Source organism: Oncorhynchus tshawytscha, linkage group LG04 (genome assembly GCF_018296145.1).
Source record: "Oncorhynchus tshawytscha isolate Ot180627B linkage group LG04, Otsh_v2.0, whole genome shotgun sequence".
Lineage (NCBI taxonomy): Eukaryota > Metazoa > Chordata > Actinopteri > Salmoniformes > Salmonidae > Oncorhynchus > Oncorhynchus tshawytscha.
This window is the reverse complement of record NC_056432.1, coordinates 33,281,654-33,292,776: the sequence shown is the minus strand read 5'-3', so window position 1 is coordinate 33,292,776 and position 11,123 is coordinate 33,281,654. Positions and strand designations below refer to the sequence as shown.

The 11,123-nt window shown below is 42.9% G+C and overlaps 1 protein-coding gene across 5 annotated transcripts in view; it reads left to right on the top strand.

Annotated features, from left to right (window-relative positions):
- The first annotated feature begins 5 nt into the window (after positions 1-5).
- Positions 6-11,123, top strand: part of cert1 (ceramide transporter 1) — a 34,975-nt gene continuing 23,857 nt past the window's right edge. Inside the window, exons 1-3 of one of the 5 annotated variants that reach the window (XM_042320660.1) lie at positions 6-89; positions 2,131-2,284; positions 3,852-3,986. In XM_042320660.1, coding sequence (XP_042176594.1) covers positions 2,192-2,284; positions 3,852-3,986 — 228 coding nt within the window. In that variant the 5' untranslated portion in view covers positions 6-89; positions 2,131-2,191. Of the gene's footprint in view, positions 90-1,595; positions 2,285-3,851; positions 3,987-11,123 lie in introns of those variants that run through there. The other 4 variants (XM_042320661.1, XM_042320664.1, XM_042320662.1 and 1 more) reach the window with 4 other exon arrangements.

The following is an 11,123-nucleotide window of genomic DNA, read 5'->3' as shown; positions in this document are numbered from 1 at the left end:
GCATAGCGGCGATCTCCTAACCAGAGATAATGGAGGAATTATCTTCCTTTCTCTACCACCTGACCTAACAACCACAGGCCGAGTCCAAGGTTTGTGTCGTCCCCATAGAGATGTATAGAGGACTCTAGTGCCCAAAAGCGAATTTATGCATGAGCAACGTCCTTGAGGACTTTCCCCATTTTGAACTAAGTCAACCGAGTCAGACTTCCTATGGGTTAAGGAAGGATCACATAATTCCATCCAGGTCATCAGGAGGGATCAGCCAATGAATTATACTTGTGAGCAAACATTCCATAACTGCAAACTAAGCACATGGATACTCCAACACACTAACACCATCATTTGCTCACACACACATAATATGCACATACATTTCTACTGACTACTCACATACAATCATCATATATGCTACTGCTACTCTGTTTATCATACACTATATATACAAAAGTATGTGGACACCCCTTCAAATTAGTAGATTCGGCTATTTCAGCCACACTCATTGCTGACAGGTGTATAAAATCGAGCACACAGCCATACAATCTCCATAGACAAACATTTGGTTTCCAGGTGTTTGATTCCATTCCAGCCATTATTATGAGCCATCAGCCTCCATTGGATGCCACCTTTCCAACAAGTCAGTTCGTAAAATGTATGCCCTGCTGGCACTGCCCAGTCAACTGTATATGCTGTTATTGTGAAGTGGAAACGTCTAGGAGCAACAATGGCTCAGCCGCAAAGTGGTAGGTCACAAGCTCACAGAACGGAACCGCCGAATGTTGAAGCGCGTAGAACGTAAAAATCGTCTGTCCTCGGTTGCAACACTCACTACCGAGTTCCAAACTCTCTCTGGAAGCAACGTCAGCACAAGAACTGTTCGCCGGGAGCTTCATGAAATGGGTTTCCATGGCCGAGCAGCCACACACAAGCCTAAAATCACCATGCGCAATGCCAAAAGTGGGCTGGAGTGGTGTAAAGCTCGCCGCCATTGGACTCTGGAGCAGTGGAAACGTGTTCTCTGGAGTGATAAATCACCCTTCACCATCTGGCATTGTCCGACGGACAAATCTGTCCCTATGCATAGTGCCAACTGTAACATTTGGTGGAGGAGGAATAATGGTTTGGGTTAGACCCCTCAGTTCCAGTGAAGGGAAATCTTATCGCTACAGCATACAATTACATTCTAGATGTTTCTGTGCTTCCAACTTTGTGGCAACAGTTTGGGGAAGGCACTTTCCTGTTTCAGCATGAGAATGCCCTCATGCACGAAGCGAGGTCCATACAGAAATGGTTTGTTGAGATCGGTGTGGAAGAACTTGACTGGCCTGCACAGAGCCTTGACCTCAACCTCATCGAACACCTTTGGGATGAATTGGAATGTTTGACGAGCAGGTGTCCACATACTTTTGGCCATGGAGTGTATATCCTGATGCCTAGTCACCTTTCCCCAAAACGTATGTACCTCTATCGATCTAGTATCCCTACACATTGTAAATATTGTCCTGGAACTGACCCTGTATATGGTATGGTATGCTTACTTTATGCTTACTTTATTGTGTTTTTATTTTATATCGTATGTTTTTGTTCTACCTTATTTGTAGTATTGCATTTGAATTGATTACTGCATCGTTGGTGTTAGAGCTTGCAAGAAAGGCATTTCACTGTACATGTGCATGTGACATTAAAACTTGAAACAAATTTATGGGACAAATACTACAAAAGCGAAATCTATACATCTCTATGGTCGTCCCAAGGTCCGCCAGAGGGCGCTAGCGGGGTAGCTAGTTGGCGATCGTAGTTTTGAGCCATCTGAAGGGATTAGCGCTGTGTATTTGATCGTTGGGGATATGGCGCATTTGAACAGAAGGACTATTTTGTCTGCTGCATTATGACTGGATTTCTAGCCAGCTAACTAGCTTAAGCTAATTGCATTGCAGAGTATTTCTATTAAACGTTACGTCGTGTTGCTTATTGAAACACACATCCCGCAAGGAATTGTGAATTTAGATTGCATGCCAGAGTCTTAACTAGCTACGACAGCTAAGCAAGCCACTCCTGATTGTCTCATGTTTTGCTGTCTTATCGATTTGGCAACACTCGCTTGGCCACGTCTTATCAATTTGTGTATTTTAGTTTTCTCGTGGTAAACGCCAGCCTCTACCTAGCTAACGTTACCCAACGACTTGGTTGCTAAATGTCGGAGAAGAGTTCGAACTCGTCGGGCTCCGATGAAGATGTGGATCCCGAATCTGGGCATCCTGTTGAACTCGGTGGCGTCCTAAGCAAGGTAAGTCCTACAAAACAAACGATTGATCTTTATTAAAATGGCTAATGAGGGCTTGATCCTCTCAAAACACTGCTGGGATACAACTAGAATAACTACACTGAACAAAAACGCAACCTGTAAAGTGTTGGTCCCATGTTTCATGAGCTGAAATAAAATATCCCAGAAATGTTCCATATGCACAAAAAGCTTTCTCTCAAATGTTGTGCACAAATTTGTTTACATCTGTTAGTGAGCATTTCTCCTTTGCCAAGATAATCCATCCACTTTACAGGTGTGGCATATCAAGAAACTGATAAACATGATCATTACACAGGTGCCTCTTGGGCTGAGGACAAACAGCCACATGTGCAGTTTTGTGACACAAGACAATGCCACAGATGTATCAAGTTGAGGGAGCGTGCAATTGGCATGCTGACTGTAGGAATGTCCATGAGCTGTTGCCAAAGAATTGAGTGTTCATTTCTCTAAGCCGCCTCCAACTTCGTTTTAGAAAATTTGCAGTATGACCAACAGGCCTTACAATCGCAGACCACGTGTATTGCTTTTATGTGGGCGAGCGGTGTTCGGATGTCAACTTTGAACAGAGTGCGTCATGGTTTGCGGTGGGTTTACCGAATACCTTGATGTGATCCGATCCTTAGGCCCATTGTCTTGCCATCCATCCGCCGCAATAAGCTCATGTTTCAGCATGATAATGCACAGTGTTGCAAGGATTTGTACACAATTCCTGGATGCTGAAAATGTCCCAGTTCCTGGATACTCACCAAACATGTCACCCAAAGAGCATGTTTGGGATGCTCTGGATCGACGTATACGACAGCGCATTCCAGTTCCTGTCAATATCCAGCTACTTCATACAGCCATTGAAAAGGATGGGACAACATTCCACAGGCCACAATCAAGTTTGATCAACTCTATGCGCAGGAGTGTGTTGTGCTGCATGAGGCAAATGGTGGTCACACCGGATACTAACTGGTTTTCTGATCCACACCCCTCCATATTTTTTTAAGTATCGGTGACCAACAGATGCATATCAATATTCCCAATCGTGAAATCCATAGATTAGGGCCCAAATCATTTATTTCATTTTGACTGATTTCCTTATGAACTGTAACTCAGTAAAATCTTTGAAATTTTAGCACGTTGCGTTTATTTTTTGTTCAGTGTAGATAGCTAGCTTTTGATTCAAAGCACTCAAACCGGTGTATGAGTTGTGATTGATAGTCAATTGTTGTACACTTCCCTGTGGTGGACACTTCCTTATTGTGGACAATGGTTGGATTAGGTTGACAATGTTTGATCAATTAGGCCTACTATCAGACAATGGGTACCACAAACAAACTGCTCCATCCACTCATAACAAGGTGGGCTCAGTTGCTTTGTATGGCATCTTTGTGGGCCATAAACACCCAGTTCTCTTTTCAGTTGAATGGATTTCCCAATTAACTAATTATCTTTAGTGATTTGAAACTTAACTGTGAAACTAAATACATTACCTCCTTCCTACTGTAATTGCACTGCTAGTAGAAATGTAGTCTTGACTATCTGCCTTTTTGTTCGTTGACAGTGGACGAACTACATTCATGGATGGCAGGACCGGTGGGTAGTGTTGAAGAACAACACTCTGAGCTACTATAAGTCAGAGGATGAGCGGGAGTACGGCTGCAGGGGCTCTCTATGTCTCAGCAAGGCGATCATCACAGTAAGTTAGAGTAAAGGTCTATTTCCTCTCAGGAAGCAGCATTATGGCACATTATTATGGCACATGTCACAGCAAAATGGACTTCATGATTTCCATCGTACCAGCAGGGAAAGGGAAGGTTATCTCAAAAGACTATCTTGGTCCCGTTTTACTGGTTTTAAAGATTAGGTGAAAATATGCTAGTGAAATGCTTGCCTAAAACTCAGACAATGTTAGGATGTTCTCTGTCATTACTTTGAGCAATAACTTGTCATTCCTTGGGTCCAATTTTCTCTGCCCCAGAGAGCTAAACATTAACCAGTAATGAGGCTGTTAGTGCACAGTAGGGGATAGAGAGCAGTATTTTTATCAGACAAGGGCATACTGACACCGCAAGGAGACCCGTTTGTAAACACGTGTACATAGTCCTTTATTAGGCAACTGAAATCCTCATTCCGTCTTGGAATGTAATCTTTGGCCACATACTTTTAGCCTTTGTATGCCGTGCTTCTGTTTCTTCTATAGAAAAGTGTGAGTTCATAGGTGCAGGGCTAATAAAGAATACTAGTGAAGATTAAGGCGGCCCTCACACTGTCGAAGCTCCCAATTCACCGCTTTATTGACAGCGTTTCCATCAGAAACTCATCTTCGTCAGGTCAAACAAACCGAGTGTTCACATCCACATATGTACATTTCACCTCACATGATGATTGCAGACATGACTCATGGTGGGTGCAAAAGCAATTTGTGTCTCTCTAAATTTGATATCAGTGAGTTGGGCACATGTAGTAGTTCCAGAAAATAATATCTATTTACAAAATGACATAAATGTTCGTAAAGTTACACTGGGTACATCGGCCACATCTATAGTTACCGTCCGGCACATTGTCTAGAAAGGTACTGCGTGGCAGTGGTGGAAGATCAGACCTCGCCACCATTTGACTGATGTTGGGGGCGCGTCTGAAGACTACCTGCAGGGTTTCTTTAAAAGTCCAGCTGTTGATCAGTGCTCAAGATGTGCCAGTGTTTTAACATTTTTATGATGTGGTCAAACTGATAGCGTGAGGCTATCATCCTGGGTCATATTTTAATAACGTTCCCTTGCGTCATGCAGCCGTTCATCTGGGTAACCCCGCTGTCCGAAACGCTCATCCAGATAGTTGGCTTTTTTGTCGTTGTCGCTCTGTGTACTACAAATACTGCGTTTGTGACTACATTGGCTAATGGGGAGGCTCTTTTTTTCTTTTTAGCGGTGGAAGCTGTCCCTGCGTAACAGGGAATTCCTGTCCGTCGGCTTCCTGTATAGGTCCGCGCTAAAGCTACCCCCCCCCCCCTTAATCAAAATGTCAAGAACTTGTTTCATGTGCATCAAAGGTGAGGGTGAATTTTAAATGTTCACTGCTTGTATTGATGGACTGGAATCGATGGTTCCCTCTGCTGTGTCCTGAAATAGAAGGAATACAGCATCAATGAAGTGTTTCCAGAGTCTGATAAATGGCACAGGAATGGATTGTTAGGGCTGAAAATCACCTTCTCAAACAACCCCACATACAGTTTGGCATAATTCAGTGCCATTTCTACTACCTGTAGCAGTTTCCTTCTGTTGAATGAACATTCTTAGTCAGAACCGTCTCAGCCAGTTCAACAATCCAGTTAGTGCTAGGGAGTGTGCATGTGGGTCGTTGACTAAGACAGTGTGCATGTGGGTCGTTGACTAAGACAGTGTGCATGTGGGTCGTTGACTAAGACAGTGTGCATGTGGGTCGTTGACTAAGACAGTGTGCATGTGGGTCGTTGACTAAGACAGTGTGCATGTGGGTCGTTGACTAAGACAGTGTGCCATGGCTTCCAGGCTTCCCGGATAGGGGATATTAGTATACACAGATTTTTGGTAAGGCATGAATAACGCTCCTGATTGGATTGTCTACTTTCATGAACTCCTATTCTTTTTGCATAATTTATCCGCTTTCCAACAGAGACTTCAGCTTTCAGTGAATCCCATCTTTGAACAGTGGTGTGGGGTCACGTGACAATTTCTGATAGAAAGTGGTGTTCTATTGTCCCTAAATCTCATTCACATAGTCATCACAGTTTAACAACACCACAGCTCCGCCCTTGTCAGCATTACGTACTATCACAGTGGAATCATTTATTTTTAAATCGTCCAATGCTTGTCTCTGTTTTTTAGGGAGGTTATTGTAGACTCTGTATTCTCGTTTCTTATTCAGAATCTGAGACATCGTTTCCCACCGATCTGCAGTATGTTTCTAGGGAGGGATTTCTGTATCTGGGCGGACAAATGGTGGATTTTGCTCCAAAAGGGGTATTCGTTCTGTGGGAAATGTCATTCTCTATTGTGTCACCCATTCTGGACACATCCACATTTGGACTCTTATCATTTATGGAACAGCTTCTGTTTCTTGCCATTTGACCCTTTATTTCCCCCCTGCAGGCCTCCTGTTGGTCAGATAAGCTGAAATCCAATACCCTGGTTAAACATGACATTTTTTTCTCTGAAAATACCAGGGTTCAGTACAGAAGTCAAACAAATGGTATTACTGCTATTTGTGCAATATGATTTAAATGATCAAATCGGATTAACACTACAATATGGGATGTTGCAACTTCCCTTAAAGGGATACTTGGGGATTTTGGTAATGAAGCCCTGATTCTACTTCCCCAGAGTCAGATGAACTTGTGGAGACCATTTTTATGTCTGCGTCCACTTTGAAGGAAGTTGCAAAGGTGTCTGTGTGCTCTTGAGAGAGCATTAGTTCCTTTTCTCTAGGTAAATGCAACTCCGAGGACTACAATGGTTTAATACTAGCAGCACACCCACCCAGTCGGTGGCATTCAGTCTGGAATAATGAAGGCGACAACAAGACTCCTACTGCTTTCATATAGCATTTACAGTATTTTGCATGTACAATAAATAAAAATAGGGCAATGTTTATGACCTTACAAACAAGCCCACCCCCCCCACAATTTGCCTGCATACGCCTTCTATACCTCCCGTGCAAATACTGTAGCGGTATGCTGGTATCTAGTAGTAGTGGTGTGCAGATGTAGGTAGGCCTATATTTTAATAAATCCATTGAATATACACCATTTAATAATTTGTTTAGGCAGGTCCTAAGAAGTATAAGACTATTAAAAAGTATTTTCAAAACCATAATGGCATATTTTTAGTGTCAAAATAAAAAATGGATATTTGGAGTTTATCCACGTTTCATCTCTTTCCTACCCTCACTCTACTTTTAGGGAGCGGGCGTAGGGTCTTACCATTGAAAGTATATTCTTCATGATACTGATTTTAGAAAAGAATAGCAATCCTATTTTCTAAAACATATGAGTCTTGTATTCATATTTCACAACCTCCGTGGGCTTTTGGAGTTGAATAGCCGCGATCGAGCAAAATAGTAGGCCTACACTTTATTTAGGCTACATTATTGCACACTAAATGTTTCTGATCAGTGATTGATGAGAAAACAAATAGATGAGCTATACCTCCTCCATGTATTTGTCCAACCAGAAACCAATTAATCAAATAGTCAATACAGACAGAAATTCAGTGACTCAAAATCACATTGATTGAGACAAGTCAGACTTTTGGTCAGGAGGAGGCCTAGAATACTAAGCGACTGCGAGTGAAGAGCAAAACAATTTAATTGTTGAACTACATAACATGCTGTCAAAATGTTGTAATAAATGAACCAATTAGACAAGATGGTCATGGGCAGCACTCGCCTCCATTTAGCTAACATTTTCCCAGCCTGACTGTAGCCCAACCAATATCCAAACAGAGATGAAGTGAAAACAAGAATCGGACATGGATTGATGTATCAAGATGAGTCCCCACCCATGTCTCAAAGCAGTGCGATGGCGCTGTCCTAATCAAAGCGGTTCTGAAATGATCTCGTTGACCACACGTGGGTAGGCTATTGCTTAAAATGTGGCACAAAGATTGGATGACTTTGGGAGTTTCAGTAAGCAATCATTTGATACATGCTTTCAATTGCGTTAGCCTACTTTATTCCAATATTTTCATTTGTTTTTAATCCACACAGTAATTCTATATGGATCCATCCCGTAGTGCATAAGAAAACATGCATGCTTAGTGGTGGGCTATGCAACGAGATGGGAGAAGTGACATGCCTCGCAAAGCTTAGCACTGGCGCTGCCGAGCAACCATCGTGAGTTTAAGAGCCTAGTGCGTGCCAATGACGCCTCAGCATTACGGCTAAGTTTCATACTAAGCCGCAGGCAGAAGTTTTACGAGATGATTACTACGTCGTTAGGCGTAAATAAAAGTTTTGCCTTTGATACTGGCAATCCCTCTCAGATAAATGGTATATTTCTATTGTTATTGACTCTACTTTTGCTTATGTGTAACTCTGTGTTGTTTGTGTCACACTGCTTTATCTTGGCCAGGCCGACGTGGGAAAAACAGTTGCCGGAAAAACGTCTTTGTGTGAAAGGGATATGATATTAAAGGGATATGATATTAAAGGGATATGCCTCGTGACTCCTGCATGCTTCACACTCGGGACTCTGACTCTCTATTGGGTACACAGACTTTTGGCCTCCCATCCTATTCTAACCACCTCTCACTGGATTTGTGCTCATGTTACCTGATGAAATTGCTGTACAATATGATATTTTTGCCATCTGATGCACATTCAAATGTCATAAATCAGCACTGCAGAGCTCTCCTTGTCCTCCCTGATTGTATTACTGTTGACAATATCTGGAAATGTGCATGTACACCCTGCCCATCTACTGTTGCTAGCCCCAATTCTGACTTGTGCTCTATCTGCTTCCTGATTTCTGCTCTCGTAAAAGCCTGGGTTTTCTGCACGTTAACACTAGAAGCTTATTACCTAAAATGGATCTATTGAAAGTGTGGGTTCACGGCTCCAATCCAGATGTGTTGGTCATTACTGAGACGTGGTTAAGGAAGAGTGTTTGGAATACTGATGTTAACCTTTCTGGTTATAAACTTTTTCAGGCAAGACAGATCTTACAAAGGTGGGGGGGCGGTAATCTTTACCAAGGATCACCTTCAGTGCTTGGTTGTCGCCGCCAAGTCTGTCCCCAAACAATTTGATTTGCTGCTATTAAGCGTTACACTTTCAAATAGCTCTTTGTTGACTGTTGCTGGGTGCTATCGTTCAGCATCAGCATCGGCTTGTACCCTACCTGCCCCAAGCTCTCACCTGGCCCCTTCTGAATTTTTCCTGCTAGGTGACCTAAACTGAGACATGCTTAAACCACCCGACCAAGTCCTAAAGCAATGGGACTCCCTAAATCTTTCTCAGATTATTACCAATCCCACAAGGTATGACTCCAAGCACCCAGAAAAGGCTACTCTTCTTGATGTTATCCTCACAAATACTCCTGACAGGTATCAGTCTGGTGTTTTCTGTAATGACCTTAGTGATCACTGTTTTATAGTGTTCATAATGGCTGCTCAGTGAAACAACCTGTCCTGATTTGTCATAGACACTGGCTAAAAAAAACCTTAATGAACAATGCCACTGAAAATATATAAAAAAGAAGGTCCAAATGTCTTCAACAGAGGGGATCAAGCTGATTCTATATCATTTCAGAGGCCAGTTCATGTGAACTGGCCTCTATGAAATGATATAGAATCAGCTTGATCCCCTCTGTTGAAGACATTTGGACCTTCTTTTTTATATATTTTCAGTGGCATTGTTAACAAACACACCCCCATAAAGAAAATGAGAATTAAAAACAGGTTCAGCCCCTGGTTTGACCCGTGATCTTGCAGTATTCCATTTGGCGAAAGGCTTGGCACACGCATACTCAGGCTGATTGGCTCTCGTTCAGGCAAATGAGAAATAAGTGCACTCAGGCTATCCGGAAGGCCAGCTAGTCAGCGCATAATCCGTTTTGCCCCGCGGCCTTGTGAATGTTTACATTGTGTTTTGAAAGCTTTTGATACAGTAGACCATTCCATTCTTGTGATCCGGCTAAGGAGTATTGGTGTTTCTGAGGGGTCTTTGACCTGGTTTGCTAACTACCTCTCTCACAGAGTGCAGTGTATAAAGTCAGAAAATCTGCTGTCTCAGCCACTGCCTGTCACCAAGGGAGTACCCCAAGGCTCAATCCTAGGCCCCATGCTCTTCTCAATTTACATCAACAACATAGCTCAGGCAGTAGGAAGCTCTACTCAGCTGGCCCCTCCCCAGATTTTGTGATAAATGCTCTACAACAAAGATTTCTTAGTGTCAAACAAGCTACCCTTAACCTTGTTCTGAACACCTCCAAAACAAAGATCATATGGTTTGGTAAGGAGAATGCCCCTCTCCCCACAGGCGTGATTACTACCTCCTGAGGGTTGAGAGCTTGAGGTAGTCACCTCATACAAGTACTTGGGAGTAGGGCTAGACAGTACACTGTCCTTCTCTCAGCACATTTAAATCTAGACTTGGTTTCCTCTATCGCAATCGCTCCTCTTTCACCCCAGCTGCCAAACTAACCCTGATTCAGATGACCCTACCCATGCTAGATTACAGCAACATAATTTATAGATTGGCAGGTAAGGGTGCTCTCGAGCGGCTAGATGTTCTTTACCATTCGGCCATCAGATTTGCCACCAATGAAACTTATAGGACACTGTACTCTATACTCTGTAAACTGGTCATCTGGGGAACCCGTCGCAAGACCCACTGGTTGATGCTTATTTATAAAACCCTCTTAGGCCTCACTCCCCCCTATCTGAGATATCTATTGCAACCCTCATCCTCCCCATACGACACCCGTTCTGCCAGTCACATTCTGTTAAAGGTCCCCAAAGCACTCACATCCCTGGGTCACTCATCTTTTCAGTTCACTGCAGCTAGTTACTGGAACAAGCTGCAACAAACACTCAAACTGGACAGTTTCATCTCAATCTCTTCATTCAAAGACTCAATCATGGACACTTACTGACAGTTGTGGCTGCTTTGTGTGATGTATTGTTGTCTCTACCTTCTTGACCTTTGTTGTTGTCTGTGCCCAATAATGTTTGTACCATGTTTTTGTGCTGCTACCATGCAGTGTTGTCATGTGTTTCTGCCTTGTTATGTTGTCTTGGGTCTCTCATTATGTAGTGTTGGGTCTCATGTCATGTGTTTTGTCCTATATTTATACATT